Here is a 20,734-nt window from a genome sequence, read left to right on the forward strand (position 1 = left end):
GTCAGTTCTGGATCTCGGCCTTTGGATTGGGGGAAAAGTGCTTTGGGGAGCATCTCTGTCCCTTGAGATCAGCTTGACCCTTCTACGCCCTGACTCCCTGTGCAACAGTTGTGAGCTCCAGCTTGGCCCTGTGCAGCCAAGGGTGGAAACTGCAGGAGCCTCAGCTCTAGCAACCTCTCCTCTTTGGTGGGGAAGAGAGTTAAGGAAGAAACTCGATGCTTTGAGTTGCCACGTACTGGAATTCAACATGCCATACGAAAGGAGCGACATTAGTGCAAACAAAGGCACTTGATTACAAGGGACTCATTGGAAGGGTGTGAGGAGATGGCAGGGAGAGAAGAGGAGGACTGAGTGTGAGCAAGAATAGCGCAGAAGTCTGCGCTATAGAAAAATAGCAAGGTTCTGCAGAGGAGGCGAGTTCAAACGGGATAGTGAGAGTTTCCCAGAAGCCTGGCAGGAAGTGCCCCCCAGGATGAGGACACGTCTCTGTAGGTTTGTAAAGCGGGATCTCGGTGCCTGGGGTTCAGCTGCTGCGGCTGAACAATGCCGTAGTAACTCGGATTTGGGGAGGGGGAGAAGCAGGACTTGTGGCTTACAGGGTTGGAGAGGAGAGAAAGGGGAGCCAGTGGAACAGCGTCAGGAGAGGGACAGGAGCTTTCTGACCAGCCGTGAGAAATACAGGCAGGAACAGGAATGCCTGGAAGAAAGTAATCCTATTAATGGCTGCATGGAATAGTTTTTATGGTCGCTCCTGAAGAGGCCAAGTACTATCAGGGAATTAAGAGCTCAAAGGTGGCTGAACTACTGAGTTCCTATAAAAATGCCTATAAAAAGTGCTGGTATGTATAAGTGCTCGCCTAATGCTTTGGTTTTTGTTTTGTGTTTTTTTTTCTTTTTTTTTTTTTTTTTTTTTTCCTACCCGTAACTATATCAGTCTCATAAAAGAATATTGCCTCTTCTGTAAACACTTCCTCTCATGGGGAAAAGAGAACATAAAACTCTGGATACTACCCTTGTATAAACATAAAATAATCCATGCTTAGGAGTGACTGTTTTAATACAGTTACTAAGGAGAAAAATATATGAATGTGTACACAGCAGGCATGGTGGATGTTGCTTTAAAATCTGTTTTACTATTAAAACCCTTAGCTATTGAATGTAGCTAGGGATGGAGTTGCTATTTCCAAGACATTCTGGCTGTTTAGTATGTTGGTGGCCATAGGAGAAATTTATAGCTTATTGAGAAAAGTATTTTTCAACCCATTGGCCATAAAGCATTCAGAACTGCACCAGAAAACAAATATTCAAACGTTTTGTGAGCCAGACTGGTGCATTCCCCAGCAAGCAAAGAAAATGAGTGAAAACTAATGGAAATACATAAGTAGTTAAAGCTGTGAACTAAATGTTCATTACTTGTAAATGGAAACAAGCATTGCACAAACCAGTTCGTTTTTTTTTTTTTTTTTTTTTTTCACGGATGCTAGGTTGTACCTCAGTTAGAAAAGAGAAGAAGAAATTAAGAAACAGTGATCTGAAGGTGACTGTACAGAAAGCATATTTTAAAAAGTCATGCCATGAAAGGTTTTTTAATTAGACTATGCTTCTCAGAAGAGGTGATGGTCTGGTCAGTCGTGATAGACGAAACCTTACTTGACCAACTGATTTTTCTTGGGAACAGTGTTCAGGGAAATAAAACCAATTTATGTATGGAAGGATTTCTAGCTGGATGGTGTCTCTAGCTCTTGGTGCTTTGCAGGTTAAATTAGTGCTTTCAATTAACAGTACAATAGAGAAAATTGGGGTGCTACTCGCAGCTAGTGATGCTCGCTTGCTGTATGAGGCCAGGGTAGTACAAAGGGAGCAGGAGCTAGGTCAGGCTGCCTCAGTGTGTGGAAAAACTTGGAAAACTCCAAGTGGAAGAGCGGTGTGTAGCGATATAGGAGAGGAAGAGCGCAGGTCAGAGCTGGTGTGTATAGAAAGATGCAGGTCATGCAGCGGAGGCCGACGTAGCCTGCGGGTGTTGCTCTGAAACCACTTGCTCCTCTGACAGCATTTGAATTTCCCTGCCTTTTCAGGCATCTCCACTTACGTTGCTGTTCTTCCGCTAACAGAGCTCCCTTGAAAGGCTTTTGTGGGTTGGTTTGTATCCTGTTAAAGTTGTCAGCGAGGCTCAACTGAACCTCGATTGCCTTGTCAGGAGAGACGGAGGTGGATGTGCGACCCTGCCCTTCGTGCTGCTGGTGTGCCCAGTGTCGGTCGGTTGTGTCACGGCAGAGGGTGCTGTGCCCGTGCTGGCAGCGCTGCCTGCCTCGAGCCCTTCCCCTGTGCAGGGGTTCCCAGTGCTCAGCTGAGCACCCCTGGGATTGAAATACTGCGCTCTGCCTGCTTCCCGTGCTTGCTCTGCAGCTGGCAAGTGCAAGCCTGGAGAAAAATGACAATAGGTCTGCGGGTCTGGCCTCAGACCAGCTGGCACAAGCTCTCTGGGGTGCAGTGGGAGCTCTTTTCCAACCTGCCCAAAAAGTTTGGGGCTAATTTTTTTTTTTTTTTAAGTACAAATGCTCCCCCTTTTCCCTAGTTGTTCTGAATCAGGGCAGTTACAGTTTGAGCCCTTGTGCTTCTGACCATGCTGGTCTCCCATCATGGAGAGCTCACCCGGAACGGGTGTCCCTCACTGGCGACTATCATTTTATTTTTTTCTATTTTAAATCAATGGTGGTGTTTTCTCCATCTTGGGAACAAACCTCTTGCAGTTAATGAATAACCAGCGAGAGATTTATCAGTGCAGCTCTCTTGCCAAGAGGAGATAACAGCATGAGCCCGCAGCAGTCTGCTTCCGCCTCCAGCAGTGTGGGAGCTACCTTGGGCGCGCACAGGGCATTGGAGAAGGGCAAGATTTTGCATCCTCTGCTGTCTTACCCTGGCTGTGGGCTGATACCAAAGGTTTGCAATAAGAGCAAGCCACCACTGAGAGAGACTCTGGGAGGACAGATCTCCTTGGCCTGAGGAAGCTCTGCCCGCCTCATCCGTCTGTTGGCCTTTGGGGGTGTGTTGGGTCACCTGGAAGGACCAAGGTGCTCGTGTGTTCTTGGATGAGTGCGTGCTCTTGCCGTGGTGCTGCTGACGAGAGAGTACTGGTCTGGGTGGGGGCTTCACTGAGGAGGTCTTCCTCAACTTGGGTAGTCCATCATGTCCACAAAGGTCTCTGTGCCCAACACTTTGACTTTTTGTTTTTTGTTCGGTGCTGTGTGACAGCAGTTGGTTGCCAGCAGAGCCAAACTGGTCTGCTGCTGCAGCTGTGTGTTGATTGGAGACATCTCGCCCCCAAACTACTGGGGCAGGGGGGGTACCTCTGCTTGGCTTTTCACTGTGTTTTGGAGACAGAGCTCCTGGGAATAGAGGCTTTTCGCTGAATTATTTGGGGGTGGGTTGTTTGGTTGGTTTTTGCACCCTCTAGGCTGAGAATGAGTCTCCCAGCAAGGCCTGCTGGAGTCCCGGTTTGCCTAGAAACTGGCAGGAATTGCCTGAATCATGAGTGAGAGGCAGCCCAAGCAAGCAGCATTTTGTTTAGGTGGCTGCACAACTTCCATTATGCAACGCCTGCGTTCTGCACAGCTGGCGGGGGGGCTCCCAGAATAACCACGCTTGCTGAGGAGTGGAAGAATCGCAGCAGTGTTTGAGGCGAGGAGATGCTACAGCACAAAGATGAAAGCTTTTGGGCAGCTTGGAGGGAGAGACCCACGGAGAGCGGGGGGAGATGGGGGAAGAATTAAATGTACCATGATTTCACAGGGTTGTATGCTGGCTGCCTCGGAGAGAGCTGTAGAGGAAGATGCTTGTTGTGTGAGGCCAAAGGAGGATGCAGGGTAAGGAGAAAGGGTATTTAAAGTGCGAATATTAGTGTAAGTGCAAAACCAAGGAAAGAAATGAACTGTCTGGGCTTGTGGTACAAGCCCTGGCTCTTCGGTTGGCCTGTATTTAGGTTTGCTCACTTGGTTACATCAGCACCAGTCAAGGGAGAATGAGTTGGGAGTGTCAGGGAGCACGGATAGCCAACTGCATCCCCCAACCCTTCGTCCAGCATCGCCTCGGCGTGTGAGCAGGGAGAGCTCGCCTAAGCTGGGAAGCACTGGCCTTATGGCTGGGGGAGAAAAGAAAAAAACCCTCTGCCCGGCGGCGGGTGCCCACCGGAGGCGGTGCGGAGATTCGGCGAGGCAGGCTGTTCCCAGCCCGCGGGCAGAGCAATCCAGGATGTACCTTAACACATCCCTAATAACAGGGTCAGCGATGTTGAAGCTAACAAGGCCAATGACCCCCAAAGCAAATGACACTTTGCTTTGTACTGCACTAATGTTACTTCTCGCCACTCTCTTTGCGTTTCCCGCTGCCTTTGTGTCCTCAGGCAAAGCCCAATTACAAGGACAGGAGGAAGGTGCCGACTTCAACAAAGGGAAGTTTGGTAGAGCATAGTAACGAGAAACAGAGCGGCGTTAAGGCTCTCATCCCTCATGTCCCCCGCTCAGCAGAAGAGTCTCAAACATTCCTCCATTTATCCGTTTGAGCCATACAGACCCCAGCGCTCCTCCTGCCCGAGACTGTTGCGTGAGGTAAGAACCGGAGGGAATAACCAGCAACCGAAACCCTTTCCATAACCTCTTTCCAGCTAGCTCACTCCCTGGACCACACGTCCTCTGCCTGATCACAGCTCTTCAGTATGCCCGCTGCAGTACCTCGCTGACAGATACCACCATACAGGTCAAAATCTGACCCTCATCTCACCGGCCTTCTGCCACTGAGACCGCTAAATAATCCACTTCTCACCCACAGTGATCGAAAAGATTACCTGTTAGCCTTTGGCTGCAAACCCCAAGGTGCTGTGGCCGATCTCAGTGAAATTTCCAAATAGATTTTTTTTCCATCCTAGCATCCTTCCCCTCTGCATGCCACCACACTACACGTTACCTGAAGGGATTTCAGTCTCAGGTGTTGGCTAAAGGTGTTATAGATCCTTATTTTCCCCACACAGGTTAAATTTAGTGGTAAGCTAGGCTGACCTATGTTGAATAGATACATGTGCTGTCAAATTCAATGGGACCTAGACCAGACTTCGTTACAATTTCATTTCAGAATAAGGAAATGCAGTTAAGAGTCCTCACTCTGTGACATACGGCTGGCCCAGACTGTGGGAGGTACGTGGTGCAGTCCTGGTGACACAACCTGCTCGTCCTGCGAGGAGCTGTGGAGGGGAACTGGGCTCTGTGTGGCACAGACCCTGGCAAGATCTGGTGAAGAGGCTTTGCCAGGCTGCCCAACCTTGGGCAGCATCAGTTAGGAAGCAGTTTAGTTCCTCACTGCAGTGTGACATGGGCATTCTGCTGGTGCTTTACTCTCGTTTCTAGGCTTGATTTTTCAGAGGCGCAGGGGGCAGTTGAGCACTCGGTTCCTACTTAAAACTGACGGTTGATTCCAAACTCCTGTTGGTGCCTTTGGAAACTTCATCCTTAGGTATGTGTGAAGAGAGCACTTGAGGAGTGATAAAGTTGGAGAGCACTGTATAGAATAACAGTTGGGTTTTGCAAAACAAGAAGGTAGGTGCTTTCTCTGGTGCTCTAGGAAGGAGGGATTCCTGGACTCTTCAGAGTACTAAATTCATTCTTCCTGCTCAGGCGAATCAGTAAACACTGCACTTGGATTGCTGCAATGTTCTAGCTTTAAAATCTACAATTGTCTTTGCAGGTTTCTTTTGTTGGAACAAAAGTTGAAGCTGTTGATCGCTGGTAAGCGAGAGCACGTGTTAGATCCCTACACCAAGGATTGAGGACTAGAGTGCAGTTTGTGTGGCTGTGGGCATCTCAGAGGAGCAGCATCCTGTGTGCTTAATGAATCAGAAGTGGTTGTCTGCAGGGTCTTCTCTAAACCCTGGCACTTGCTTTGCAGCCCTAGAAATTCAGCTGTGGGATTTATCAGTTCTTTACCAATCTGATGAGCTCTACCCATGCTTGCGTGAGGATTTACAGAAGTGCCTTGAACTGATCAGAGAGCTTGTAAGACTTGCAAGATCCCCAGCTCTGCCTGGCAGCACAGTGACAGGAGTGTCACTGATAGATGTGCCTCCCTGCTCCCGAGGAAGAGATTCCTCTCCATACCTCAGCCCAGCTGCACTGTGACCATAGTGGGTCCATGAGCAGTGATGGCTTCTTGTTGTTCCTGCTGCTTGCGGACCTGCCTTTCTGGTGGCCTTGATCGGTATAGAAGAGGGGTGTCCTGTTTGGCAGCAGGGTTCTGGGAGGTTGGGGAGCAGGAGGTGGAAGCCCGTAGGTAGATAGCTGACCATGGGAGAGCACAGCGTGGCATGAGAGGCAGCTTCATCACCAGCTTGCTGCCTCCCGTCCTTGACTGCATTCCCACGGAGTTACTCACTGAAGCCCCAGTCTTCACTTGAAGGTTTTTGATCTCCCTGTGATCACGCTGAATTCACTGGCTGGCTCAAAGAAGCATTGTTGCACCAGATAAGAGCAACAGCTCTTCCCCAGGGAAGTCAGGTGGGGTCAAGGAGAGAAGTTTCACCGTCCTCCTCTACAGCCAAATAACCATGGGAAATGCAAGTTCTGCCCAGTCCCTGAGCTGCCTCAACCCTGAACTGATAGAACTGGTGTAGAGCACAGGTGAGCTGCACGGACCATCCCCAAACAAGACTCTTTCTCACCCAAACACCCGCTAACCCTCATGCTAATACATATGTAACATGTATAGGAGCCTTGGCAGCTCTGTAGTAGCTGGGAGGTTTTCCCTGTCCCCTCCCCAGTCTCACACACCGCACCTGGATGGTGTCGGGGGGTGGCTGCTGGGTTACACTTGCCCTCCCTCTGAGGGCAAGTGCCAATTTACCCGAGTGGCCATCGCCCCTGGGTGACCCCAGAGAGACTGGCTGGGTCATGGAAGGGGGTGATGGGAGCTGAGCAAGGGAACTGCTGCAATGTGCTCCTGAATTGCCGCTCCCTTAACCCTCCCAGCATCTGAGAAGAGCAAAGCTCTGTGCTGTAGAAGGTAATTACTAATATTTGTCACACAGCGTCCTCTGCAGCCTCCAAAAGCGATGCCAGATGGGTCACGTTATGGTTTCTCTGCTTTTTAGACCCGGTGGCTACAGCAACCTGTGAAAAACTCTAGGGGCCATGTGTGCTGTGCCTTAGCTTCATTTTTAACCATGTAAAATGTGACGAAATTCGGAGTGTTTATCTTGCTTACAATTTTATTTGCTTCTGCTCGCCTGTTGGCATGTTTTAGCAGGGGAAAAAACCCAACACCCGAAAGCTTTCATAGATTACATACCGAGGTACTATGTCTTGGTGGAGGAGTAGTGCTGTGGCTTGCTTGCGAGTTCTTACAGTTCTTGTACTTCTCACCTTGAATGTGTGGAGACTCTGTCAGAGGATAAAATCATAAAATCAGTCAGAGGGTTTGTCTTGTCTGAGATAATGGGTGTTTTGAAGATGTAGCCACTACCCTGTCCTGGCTGACATCTGAAAAGAAACCTGGATAGTTAAGGAGGCCACCTAAATCCAGTTCACGTGGTCCATGTGAAAGTTTCGGTACGTCCCATTTAATGTAGTATAAAATCTATACAATATTGCCTAACTGTCCCTCTTGTAAATGCTGATGAGACCGATTAGCACAGTCTGAAGTTTGCGGAAGTGATTTTTGTAAGCCTGCTTCCCCAGGGACACCAGACAAATCCAGCTACTGAGGAGGGAAGACTGCTGGTGTACAACCACCTTTGACAGGGACACAGCCCTGTTGCCCCTTGATTTTTACTGTAGTGGATTTCAGCAACGTTTCTAGTAACCTGAGTGGCCTTTAGATCAGAATTAAGACCGATAGAGCTTTAATATACTGAACAAATGGATATATGCACGCTCTGAGTTTATAACACATAAACCCAGAGTATGAGATACCAAGTATTCCAGCATCTCCAACAGTTAAGCAGCAGCTCATTTGGCATTTGGTGGCACGGTCACGTTCAGAGCAATCGTGCATTTCTTGAGTCGAGTGCCCTGCTCTGCTGGACCTCACGTTAGCGGGATCGATGGTTCTGCTGCCCTTAGGGCATGTGCCTGCCAGCCCTGCCTGTGTTCCCACACAGGGACTGAGGTGTCTGTCCCTGGAGGGAAGATAAAAAGGGACTAAACCCCTTCCAGCTGTGCCTGAGAAGCCTGACTGGGGGTTTAGGGTGTGGGGAGGGATGGGGTGGGAGGACAGGAGTGCTGAATTAGTTTTTTTTTTTTTGTTTTAAACTGGACTTTGAAATTTGGCGCTGGAGGGAGCAACAGCCACACCTTCCATGAGTAATATCCCTCCACCCCCTCTTGGCTCCTGCTCCCGACTCAACCACATGGGATAAGGGAGAGCGGTGTTTACAGAGAGCATGACCCGGAGGAAATGAGGAAGGGAGTGTGTGTGTATCTGAGGGGGAGAGACACGGGGAACGGCGAGGACGTGGGCTGGCAGGGAGGGAGGGAGCAGAGGGGAGACAGCAGAAAGGGCAGCAAACAGCACGCTGTGCTGGGGACTGCGTTTCTATCTGCTGGATTTCCATCCCCTGTGCAGCAACAGTAGATCAAATTCAACCTTTTAACTTTTTCCGGGTTCAAATCCCTCTAGTATCTATTGGGGATTACCCAAGGACAACCCCAAAATGCTGGGTTTTGAGCTCACTGCTGTAAGGGACCAGCTGCTCTTTCCCCTTTCGGGAAGGGATGAGGTTGGGTGCGCACTTCGGTGCCATCAACCTGCCTTTTCCCTTTAATTAGGTCCAGGAAGGGAGAGAGCAGCACTCTGTGGGACAGAGAGCTGAGACACAAATGTGCACAAAGAAAAATAAAGTGAGAAGGACCCAAAGTGTCAATACCTTGCTTGATTCAGACAGCAGGGAAAGAGCGAAGATGAGTGAACCAGTATTTAATAAGAGGATGGTTTGCTGGGGGTGGCAGTCACTCTGCGAGGGTTTGAGTTGTTAGTGGGTTGCTCTTAAATGTCTTTTCACGTCTCGATAGTGGGGTGCACTCTTCTAAGGAGGTGGGAGTAGTGACACTGGGGCTGGGGGAGCTGGCTGGTCTGCACCGTGTTATGGGAAGGGCGTGCTGTGGGGCCGGTCATGTTGCTACTGAGGAAAGGAGAGAGGAATCACGGTTTTATTTTAAATGAGTTGCTGCACAGGAGTTTGCACCTTGGGGGCAGGGAATCCCAGGCAAAGACCAATGCGGTCGCTCCAGAGGGTTACAAATCCGAGGCAGATTGGTCTCAGGGTCATTTGCCTTTCAAATCTTTTGATCATCTTTGGACCCAGCTTTAGGGTCCAATGCCATAACAGGCAGGAACTTGCTCTTCTGCCAGCTCAGCCTATTTACAGGTTCTCTTGCTGGCTTTGACAGTCATTGGTGAAGTGACCCAGAATAGCCTTGGCCTTCCCTTGTTATTTTATTGTGCCTGAGCAGCTGAAGCTCCAGCTCCCTCCTGCCACTCCCATAATTTATTAGCTGTCTCTGAGAGATGCGTAGGTGATGCACTGTAGACCTGATGGCACAAGAAGATGACTTACGGGTGGGCAATGTTGCAGCGAACCATCAGGCAGCAGAGAGGAGGTTCTGCAAGCCAGACCTGGCCAGGAGCGAGCAGAGACTCAAAGGGGGAGGCTTTCCCCCACGCCAGTAGTGCTGAGCTGAATTCTCGAGTCCTACATGTGCTTGTGGGCGTCTTTTGCCACGTTCTCAAGTGCAACTTGGGCGTACAGGGCTGCGTGCTCACGGGGAGGTCTGGTCCTGCCATCTTCATGCAGGAGGCTCTTGCTGAGCAGAGATAAAGTGCTGCTGGGAGGATGGAGGGCTGAGGGTCAGGACTTGAATCCTGAGCAGGAGTATTTAGTTCTGGGGTCTCGTCTAACACAGCCTAACATCTAACCTGGCACCAGCAGGATTCAGGCCCGGGCTAGCGCTCAGGCTCCATGGCAAAAATAAATTTTTGCTTCCTTCCCACGCAGTTTGTGCTTAAAGATGGGGGAGGTGAGTGTGTGCGGAGGAACAAGGGGCGTGGGGTAACAGAGAATAACAATTGTCTTAATGGAAAGAGAGAGGGAGAGAGAGAGAGAAAAAAAAAAAAAAAAAGGGTTGTTGAGCTCTTTCTCTCCATCCCCGAAATAATAGACCTATTACTATCCCCAAACCTCAGCCCCCCTCCCATCCCTGTTCCCCTCCCCAGAGAAGAATTGGTCACTGCACAGCTGTGTGAGCTAGAAAAATATATTTATATATATAAGAGAATCTGCCCTTCTGAATTGGTTTGTGGGGATGGACAAAACCTCATTGTGTGCTTTATCTGCCCCGAAGAGAATGGTCCCACAGTCTTTGCCTGGCAGGGGCTCTGCGTTTGGTTAACTGTGGTCAGATAACTGTAACTTCATTTAGATACTGTACTGGGTTTTTTTGTTGTTGTTTTTTTTTTTGTTTGTTTTGGTTTTTTGTGGTTTTTTTTTGTTTGTTTGTTTTTTTTTTTGAGGCATTATTATTGATTGTGGGCACATCTGGGGAAGAAAATACAACTGTCCCTTCCCCCAGCCCCCGTGCTGGAAGGAATTTTGGGGGGTGATTTATGGCCGGGTTTGAGAGCAGGGGGTCAGCCCCGCGGGGTTGCTCTGGAGCTTCGTACCGTTGGAAAAAGCCCTCGGGGGGGTTGTGTGGGGCGCGGGGGGGAAACGGGTCCCGGGAGGTGCCGTCTCTCGGGGGACCCCCGGGTACCGGGGAGGCGGGAGGAGGAGGAGGAGGAGCGGGGCCCCGGAGGGCGGGGAGGAAGGGCGGGAGGGAGGAGCGCTCGGCCGCAGCCCAAGTTTGGGGGCAGCGCTCGGCGGTGCGCGGCCGAGGCCGATGGGCAGCGAGCGGCCAGGCTCGGTGCCGGGACCGGGACCGGGAGCCCGGAAGAGCGACGGGACGGGGCGCTGAGAGCGACGGGGTTCGGCTGCGGAACGGTGCGGAGCGGGGCGGAGCGGTGCGGAGCGCGGCCAGGCCCCCCCCGGCCCGGCCCGGGGGGATGCCCCGCTGCAGCCGCGGAGATTAGCCCCGGCCACCCGGTGCATGGCCCAACTATGGAGGTGGTGGACGAGACGGAAGCTCTGCAGCGGTTTTTTGAAGGTAAGAAATGCCCCGCCGAGTCCCGACAAAACTCGGGGTGGCCCCTTGACCCCAACCAAAAGCTCGGAGGGACACCGGCTCCCCGTCCCCGCGCAGACTCCTGCTGTGGGCGGGCATCCCGTGGGTGCCGGGGCGGCCGTCCCGCCGCGCCGAGGGCTGGGGGGCGCGTTGCATCGTATGTCAGGTGCCGACCCCTCGGCGTGGGCCCTCACAGCGGGCGCAGGCTGCTGACAGCAGCTTTGGGTGGACGGATGGCAGACGTGGCCGCGGGGCCAAACCCCTGGCCGCCCTCTCCGTGGGACCAGAAGCTTCTCCACCTGGCTGCTGGGCACAGCAGGTTGGAAGCGAGCTCACCGCTGTGCGCTTTATGGGCACGGGGTGCTCCTCTTTGCTCTAGAAAATAGCGGTGGCATCCAGCAGCGGACCCCACGCCATCACTTAATCGGTGGCTGTGGGCTAGTGCTGTCCAGCCAGGATACGGAATGTGTGTGGATCAGAGTCTCCTCCCCACCAGTGCAAACCAAAGGCAGGTTTTTACTGAAACCAACAGTGGAAAAGCAGCTGTAAAGAGAATTTAGCCTCCCTATCCCCGAGGGGGGAAACGCGGTGGCTTGTGGCAGCTGAGGGGTTGGTAGGACTGAACCGTGGGGCTGGGGAGGCGTCGGGACCCCGATGCTTTTTGTTGTTCCTCCCTCAGCTCAGTGTTTCTTCTCCCCACTCTGGCTTCGTCGACATGCTTTGCTTTTCCTCGTCACCTGCATTGTCGCTTCTTGTTCTCGCCTCGCTGCCTTCGTTTCTCTCTTTCGGGTGCTGCACCCCGCACCGCGTGCCCCTCGTTCTCAGGTGGGCTGTGGGCAGAGGTTTCAGGCTGCACCCGTTGGTGTGAACCCCTAGCGCGCTGCTCGAGGGCGAAACAACGTGCCCATCCTAGCGAGGCTCCGTCCACAAACCGGTCCTGTTGCCACTGGCGGAACTGGGATCTGCTGGGGAGGAGCCCGGTCCGTGGCGAGCAGGCTGCATGCGTGGGGCAGCCCTGGAGCGTGGATTTTTCCCCCCAGGTTTTTGTGTTGTGCTTTGCCTGCGGTGGGATCGGGCAACGTGCTGCCTGCTCCCGCTCAGCTGCTCGCTCAGTGTCACCCCGGGGCGGTTGGGGTGGGAGGGTTGTGTCCTTTCCCTTCCTTTGGCTGCTGCGAGGGTTTCAACCTGGGAAGGAAAGCAAAGAGAGACCAAAACCAAGAAGCTTTCAGGAGTGAACAGAAGCTCAAGCTGCTCACTTCTCACTTCCCTCTCTTCTGGCATCTGTGTGATCCCTCGCTAGTGCAGCTCTTCAAAGGAAAAAGCATCCCCTGTTTGTTCCAGCCGCGACGCTGGATTCCTGGGAGCGACAGGATTAGCGAGGATGGGAAGCCTCACCACGCCGGCTCTTATCGTGTACTCCCAGCCTGTGTTCTCCTCGGCCTTTGGGGTGGGGGGGTGGGTTTGCTTTGTTTTTAGGGTTTCACTTGGGCCAATCCCCTAAATCCTGCCCACCCAGCACCTCCCTGGCATCCCGCACAGCCCTCGCTCAGCACCCCGGCGGTACTTACAGGCGTTAGACCCCACCTGTCTGTCTCTTCATTTGTAGAAGTGGAATTTCTCCCTCTCCCCCAGAGCAGCTTTTTGTAGGGTGAATGGTTTCTTTCTTTGTCTGTCTGTCTGTCTTATTCTTTCTTTCTGAGTGCTGTGGGTGATTCTGCTTGAACAAGATGACCTCAAGAGATCCTTGCCAACCTCAACCATTCTGGGATTCTTTTTCTTTCCTACTTTATCTATCTTTGTGTATCTTTTTTTTTTGTATATTTTTGTATTTATTTTATATATTTGTGTATATTTTTGTATCTTTTTTTGTATCTATCTTTTTGTATCTTTTTGTATCCTTTTTGTATCTTTTTTGTATCATATTGTGGCTTTTTGTATATTGTATCTATGTGTATCTCTTTGTATCCTTGTGTACCTATTTGTATCTTCTTGTATCTTTTTGTCTTTTTGTATCTTTCTCACCCTTTCTCTGTTTTGAATGAAGACCGTCTTGTCACTGTAAAAATCAAGAGTGAGGGAAACTGGGCCTGAAGGATTGTTCTTAGCCTCCATTTGCTTACTTGTATAACTTCCTTTTTAGAACTTCCCAGAGTATTTTTTTTTTTTTTTTTTTTTTTTTTGGTGGATCCCAGCATGGCTGTTTATTTCGTTTGGGCAGCCAGATCCCTTTTGTTATTAAAGAGCATCTGTTACAACACAGTGTTTGAGGGTGAGAGGGGAAGAGCAGAAAGTTTTACCACGAAGGATTGCTGCTTAGTTCAGTTTGTGCAGTGAGTGAAGAAATGAGGCTCTTTCCTTTTGTGCCCGCTTTAATCGTGGTGCTCTGAAGGAGTATGCAGCCAGACTGACCCACTGGTATTTGGAAGTGAAGGTCAGTGCCTTACATTGCCCCCTTTGTAGCATGGAGTCAGATTTGCCCTGGAATCTCGCTGTCCTGAAGAATTCATGGTTTCTGGACTTGTAATATTGTGGTTAACAATAGATCTGTTTGAGCTTATTAATTTACAGGAGTAAATTCATTAGTAGAGCCAATTCCTCACTACCCCAATCGCTTCTTTAAAATGCATCTTCCTGGAGGGAACACATGTTCAAACCATCTTTTTCTCTTATAGTGAAATAGTTTTTCTTCTCACAGATCACCATCTCACCAAGTGGAGATTTTATGCTAAAGGGATTTCTTCCCGCACACTGAAAACCCTGAACTAATTTGGGAATTCCCTTTCCTTTGCTTGACTCTGATTTGCGCAGGATCTGAGCCTGCTGTAAGCAATCCCACCATATTTAAGAGTAATCCTTTAGTGCTTGTATAGCACTCGGTATTTCAAAGTGTCAGACAAGGATTAACTGGTCTCTTCTTGCAGACTTTTGGGGAGTGGGGGCTGTGCTGGCTGAGGTGTGGAAGAGAGTTGGTGTCTGTGCTTAATTCCAATTCCTGGCACTCGGCTGGCTCCAGCAACAGCACAGCAGGTCCCATCTGCTGAGCAAGGCTTGTTTGTGGGAGCAAGCACTCCCAAGATTTCAGGTCCAATTGCCCACCTCTGTTTTTTTCAGCTGCAAGAGATGGACCTTTATTTTCCTAAAGAGGGCTCTCAGTATTTGCTTGGGCAGGATATCGTTATTTCCCTGGAGCACAGCCGTCTGCTCTTTGAGAGGGAGAGCTGAGACGTGCGAGGATGGAGAAGCAGAAGAACGATGTGAAAAGTTTGGGGCTTTGTTCTGAGGTTTGGGAAGGGGCTAAAGAAAAGCATAGGCCAAGAGAAAAGATGGGTTGGGCATAACTTCACACCCTCCTGGGATGAAGATGCTGCGAGGACGAGTCTGGCTGGAGGTATGGCCTCGGAGTGTCCTCGAGGTGGGCCTGTCCTGGGGGGAGGTGGATCATCGCTTTCCTGGTGTGGGTCAGCACAGCTGGTAAATGTGTTTGGTGGTGCCCAGGACCATCCTGCCGAGGAGAGCTTGGGCAGACAGCTGGGAGAGCTCAGAGGCAGAGAGTGTGGGATGCAGGGCGTTCTGGCAGCAGAGGTAAAGGAGCTCAGTTTGGTCTTTCCATAGTATTGGGAGTGTTTACCCAGAGCATTTGTATTTTGTATCAAAGGAAAAATAGGGAGTTGAAAGCGTCTGACCCTTGGCTGGCATCCTGCTAGAAACCTTACCTTCCTCCCTGCCTACCACTCGCGTAAGGGAAACAGTTACGACAGAGCTCAGCTATTCGGGATCCCTCTCTCTCTCGGCTAATTTATGAGATAAGAGGTTGTTAAAGAATGTATATCAGGAAAGATGTGCAGAGTGGGGCTTGGGGGGGCAGGGGAGTGGGCGGTTTGGCAGATGGCTGAATGGGGTTAGGGCAAGAAATGGAGAAAGACTAACGAGCGCTAAAAGTTTGGAGGATTTGGGGTTGATCTGTAGTTGGTTAAACAGAAACGGCCAGATCTCAGCGAGGGCCTGTGAGCCCTGTGAAATGAAGTAGCTCTTTCCGATTTCGCCCTGAGCGGTTGGAGCTCACGCCAGCGGCCGGAGCGCTGGGAAGCGCGCGTTTGCCGAGCGGCCGTCTGTCTGTCTGCGGGCACGTGGAGCTCAAGGGGTCGCAGGATCCTCCGAGCGGGGAGTCAGCAAGCGAGCGCTGGGCTTTTTATCAGCAAGGCAGCAAGCGTGTTTGTGTTAGTGAATGGTTTTGCCCGTAAGCGTGCGTGTGTATGTGTGTTAATGGTATCGGTTACTTTCTCGGTGATTTTTATTGTGTATCATGGAGCACTTTTTGTGTGTGGGTAGGAAACGCTCCCTTGCCACCCTGCAGGAAGAGGTTGGGGCTGTTTCCCCATACTCCTCGGATGATGAGAGAGGAAACGATGGGGCTGAGGCAGGGCAGTGAACACAGGACTCGTGGATTTGCACCTTGTTCACCATGCGGTGTGGTAAGGGCTGGGTCTCTGTGCGCTCTGTGTCGGCAGGAGGATTTGGTGGTGGATGGCAATGAGGGGAGAAGGCCAAAAATTCACTAATGTAAAGCAACGAAGCCGTGAACTTAAGAGGAATAATAGTTTCTCTTCAGAGCTGGCCAGCACCTCATGGCAGGGGGAAGCATCCCTGAGCCAACAGTGCTGGTGACCCCACCTGTGAGTTACAGCTCGCTGGGGCAGTTTCAGGGATTTTTTTTTGCCAGGCGGGAGGTTGCAGGATTGCAAAAAAGTGTCCCAGAGAAACAAGGGACTGCTTTGCAGTCTTCCTGGCTGCTTAGGGGTGTGGAGGGGAGAGCGGTGAAAACATTGGGAGCAGAAAGGGCAGGAGGAGACTAGACCCCGGGTGTCTAGAGCGGAGGTTGTGGTGTCTGTCGTGGTGCTGGCTGGCAGGCAGGAACCACACACACAAACCGGGACAATAGGTGTGTTTTTTAGGTCCCTGGGCTTGACATAGCAATGCAACCACAGCAGACCAGAGCATCTAGTTTCTTTGAATTATGTGAAAGAATGGCTTTTTTGGGAGCTGGGTTTCATGGTCACTATTCACCCTCTGCCTGTCCAGTGGCTGCCTGGCCCTTAGCCGCTGCGTCCCCCAAATACATCTGGTGCTTGTGGCTGGAGCGAGGCTTTCCTGCACTGTGGAGCTGTTTGAAGTGGCAAGAGTAAGGACAGAGGGGAAAGCACCGGGGAAAGGCTGTGGAGAGCCACAAGCTCCGTGCAAAAAGCACAACGGGATCTTTGCTGCCCGTCGCTGTGGGTGTTTCATGCCTGGACCTGACTCTCGGGAGGAGCGGGGTTGGGGACGCAGTGGCTTTGCAGGGTGACAGTCTCTCCAGGGCCTGGCTGGCGCAGAAGGGAAGGTAAGAGGCTTTGTGTGGAGTGGAGTTAGCCCGTGACAGAATGGTCCTGGGGAACCTGGTACAGCACAAACACATGACCATCCCTCCTGGTAATCCCCTCGCAGACCCAAATCCCAGCGTGTAGCAGCAGCCTCCCAGCCTCCTCCCTGGCCCTCCCACTCTTCCCTGAGGGAATAGAAAAACCAGCAGGCACCAGCCCTGGGACCTAGACAAGCTGAGCTAGGAAGCATAATGACAGAGGGAGAGAGCAGGGACGCAGCGGGAGCTTGACATCTGCTCTCACCATGCTCAGGATGCGCTGGATCCGAGCAGGTAACAGCACAGATCCCCCAACCCTTCCATGCCTCAGCTTGCTTTCCCTTCTGCCTCTCCACCTCTCTTCCCAATGTGATTGTTTTCTGGTTGTCCTCTCTCTGCCCTCTATTTCAAGCTTCCCCTGGCCACCCGACTTGGTGTCTGCCTCTGGTCAGCATGTGCCCTCAACAAGATCAGGGAACATGAGGATGCTGGTGAGCCCAGCTCCATCCTAGGGCCTAAGCAGAAGAGGGAAGAGAGAAAAATGTTCCCTTGAGCTCATCACCAGCTGCCTGCAGCGCTTGGCTGAGGCCCAGGGAGCATTCCTGAGCACAGGGGGAAGCTGCCACCTCCGTCCCAGCAAGACCAGCAGCATGAGGTTCCCAAAGTCTTCAGCCAAAGCACTTGTCCCCGTCTGATCCTCAGGGCAAGGCTAGTGCAGAACAATCTGCCACTTCCAGCGTGGTCTTGCGACTGTGCTGGTACATCCCTGGGGTCTGCGCTCTCTCTCTCCAGTTTCTTCAAAACTCTTTTTTCCTGGATGGGAAAAGGACAGGAGACATCCAGATGGAGTAAGGCCAGAGAGCTGTTCGTAGGAGGGTGGATCCTTTAAGATAAGGGGTGGGTCGTGATTCAGAAAGAGCAACGTGAGCACACACCCGAAGAGGCTCCGTCGGGATGGAGAGAGGAACTTTGCCCATGTTCTGGTTAATGTATCTTCCACAGGTTGGTGTCCTGGGAGCGATGCCTGGACACGGACCAGGAGGATGTTTGGGAGGAGGCAGCAGGAAGAGGTGGCTGTCGGGGCAGATTAGAAGGGAGTCGTGCTGGAGGTGTGAGCGGGCTGATGGAAACGGGCATGCTGGTGACTCAGAGATCCGGCTGCTCCGCGCTGCTCTCTGTGCCTGGGCTGGGGTTGTGCAAGAGCTGCTGCCTGTGAGGATATGGAAAAAAGATGCCGGTCAAGCAGGAGCCTTATTGGGGTCCTGCATAGACAGAGCTTCCCTCTGCTCCCTCACCTTTTCCTCCTAGAACAAAGCATTCACTAGAGCTGGCTTTCTGGGACCAGAGTCATCCCAACTGCCACATCACTGGTTGCAATAAACGTGGCATAAGATGGCTCCTGGGCACAGTTAGCCTGGAGAGAGCTGGGCATGGTCTGGAGAAGTGCAGCCCTCAGCGGTGCATAGGGAAGTTGTTCTCCCCATGGGTTTTCTGCCTCCTGTCACAGCTCAGTGGGAGTCGTTTTGTTTTCTGCTTTCACCCCGTTGTCTGCCCTGCTGTCGTTCTCTGCCCGTGGTCACTTAGAAGCAAAACCAGAAGAGGCCTTTCAAAGCAGGAAGAGATGGGACCCTGCTGCTCTTGCCCTCTTCTGGTTAAGGACCTTGTGGATTTTTCCTGCTGGGACAAGACCGGAGTGATGCGGAGCTGGGGGCTGTGTAAGGAGGGTGTCAGGCTGTGGCCAATGAGCCCCTGGCCCTCAGCAGTGCTGCAGGTACCTGCCCTTCCTCTGTGCTGCCCAGACAGGGTCCCAGACCATGGCCTGGCATCCCTCCAGCGTGTCTCTGCCTGGGGATTTCCTTGCCTGGGGATGGCGTTGCTCCGGCAGAGCTTGCTGGGCAACCCCCTTGCCTCTTTCCAGTAGTGTTGCTGATTTGACTTGGACTTTGCACTCTCTGATAAGAACCCCAGTATGCGAAATGTGTCTGAGGAATGATTAACTAGCGTGTGCGTTGCCAGAGGACAGGGGAGCAGCTGTGACTGGAGACACAAACAGGAACGGGCTCGGGGCTTTCGGGCCCGAGCTGGTGCTTGCTGGATGCCCCTCGTGTGTACCAGCTCGTGGGGCAGCATCCTTCAGGAGACAGAACCCACACCATGGTCTCCGTGGTGCTTGCCAAGCAGATACCAGAAGTAGAGACAGACAAAGAGGAATGAGGCTGTGTCAGATCAGCAGGAGAGGTGCAGAGTCCAAGGGATATTGCTGCTGTATAGGGAAACAGGGGGCTCTTAGAAGTGGAGGGTGAATTGCATTGGATACTGCACTTGGCTATCCGGTGGCTCCTACTTATGGCTTCATGGATATACCCTCTTATTCCTACAGACTGACACACTTTGGCATACCCTTGCTTATCCACCAGACCTTCCTTCTCCTGTGGGCACCATTTGCCCCACACTGCAGGGACGGAGGACATCATCTCTCTGATTTACTGGAGGTGGATGGGCTGGCCAGCCCAGGACCCTGCGCTCCCCGCCGTCTTCCAGCACACCCTGGAGTGTGTTCAAGGCATGCCTGAATTAAAGGGTTCCTTCCTGAGGGAAAATGTAATGTGATACTCAGGGTCCACCACTTATCTCGCTGAACTTTGTCTGTTTTGAAGCGGTTACTCAAAATGGCGAAAGGGAGATCTGGGAGCGGGGCTGGGCCAGCCCTGGCTGCGAAGCGGAGGTGCCAGATTTGTTGTGGAATAAGGGTGAACACTTGCAGATTTTGCTGGCTTTTGGGGTGATGGGCTGGTTAGAAAGGCCAAGGCTGGAGGTGTAAATAGGTTTGGCGTGCTTGGATCCAGGATTTGAGGGTAGAGGCTAGGGTGAGCCAAGGGGAACAGTCTTGGGAGTGCCCCGTGGCTGTGATCGTAGTCCTGTGGTGTGGCCAGGGCTAGGGCTGGTGTGCAGGGCTGCGGGCAGAGGTTGGAGTCATTTCCTCTAGTGCAGCAGAGCATCAGTGCTTCTCTTTCACATCCCAGCGGTTGTGACACACCGGCTTGGTCATGGAAAAGCTGGCATCAGTCTCTGCAGTGGTCAAAATTTTCTTAGCCTCTCTGGATTACCCTATGTTTTCTTCTCCCCCGTCCCCATCCATTGTGCTCTATCCAGCTGTCTTTTCTTCAGCTGCTCTCATCAGTTGTTTGCGGTGAATTAAAGGAGATGTACTGAATTATGCCCCAGGTGATCACAAACTGCATCAATAGGAAGAGCAAAAACAGTGGGGCTGTGGTTGCAGACCGGTGTGCAGTGTGAGCAGAGACCAAACAGGCTGGCTGAAGCGGTGTGGGGTGGGACCAGAAGTGAATAAGGAGCTGATAGGCATGTGCGATGCCAACAGCCATGGTCTAGCTTTGGTGAGATCTCTGCTTTTTTAAAAAGCAACAATTAAAGCAATTTTTGCTGGGATTGTTATGGGGGTTTTGTTTGTTTGGGGTTTTTTTGTTTTGTTTTCTTTTGGTAGAGTCTTTGTCATCACCCCAACACTGCAGCAGTGTATTATCTCGCGAGACTCAGAACGCCAAATTGATCTGGTTTCCTTCCCAAGGAGAAGATGGTAGTAATTGGAGGAGGAAATGCAGAGGGCATGGGGGTAGGCATGGGACAGAATGTGTGGAAGGCATGAGTAGGGTTTCCAAAAGAGTTGGAGGTCTAATTCCTGCAAGTTCTCTGTCTGCTTTGATGGCAAGGACCGTAGAGCACGCTGAGATGCTCTTGCTTGCAGCCTTGAGAAGTGGACGTAACAAAAAGAGTACATTCAACTTAATTTGGAATATGAAGATTCGCTTAGTGTGTGTCTGACAATACTTATTAATCAACAACGATCATTTATGACTTTTAATCCCATGTGCTGAATGCAGCTGACTGCTAGAAATCTGGATAAACAGGAAACCAAACAACTTATCAACCTGCTTGATCTTGGCTTATCTTTTCTGTTATGACAAGCAATGGTTATGGACATTGATTCAATAAAGCACTAAAAAGTGCGCTTAGACTTTATTGGAAATGAAGCACCTGCTTAAGTAAAGCAAAAGCTTAAAAACTGTGCATTATGAGAGCCATCAAGCCATTTCACAGTTGGCTGCTTGCTGATAATATAATC

General features: G+C 51.4%; 1 protein-coding gene across 7 annotated transcripts in view; it reads left to right on the top strand.

The window, feature by feature from the left end:
* Positions 1-10,864: 10,864 nt before the first annotated feature.
* Positions 10,865-20,734, top strand: part of MYRF (myelin regulatory factor) — a 65,684-nt gene continuing 55,814 nt past the window's right edge. For all 7 annotated transcript variants that reach the window (XM_042785381.1, XM_042785385.1, XM_042785384.1 and 4 more), the window contains exon 1: positions 10,865-11,177. In XM_042785381.1, the coding sequence (XP_042641315.1) occupies positions 11,132-11,177 (46 nt within the window). In that variant the 5' untranslated portion in view covers positions 10,865-11,131. The remainder of the gene's footprint in view (positions 11,178-20,734) is intronic.

The sequence above is a fragment of the Tyto alba genome, unplaced genomic scaffold, assembly GCF_018691265.1.
Source record: "Tyto alba isolate M040663 unplaced genomic scaffold, T.alba_DEE_v4.0 Super-Scaffold_8, whole genome shotgun sequence".
Taxonomy (NCBI): domain Eukaryota; kingdom Metazoa; phylum Chordata; class Aves; order Strigiformes; family Tytonidae; genus Tyto; species Tyto alba.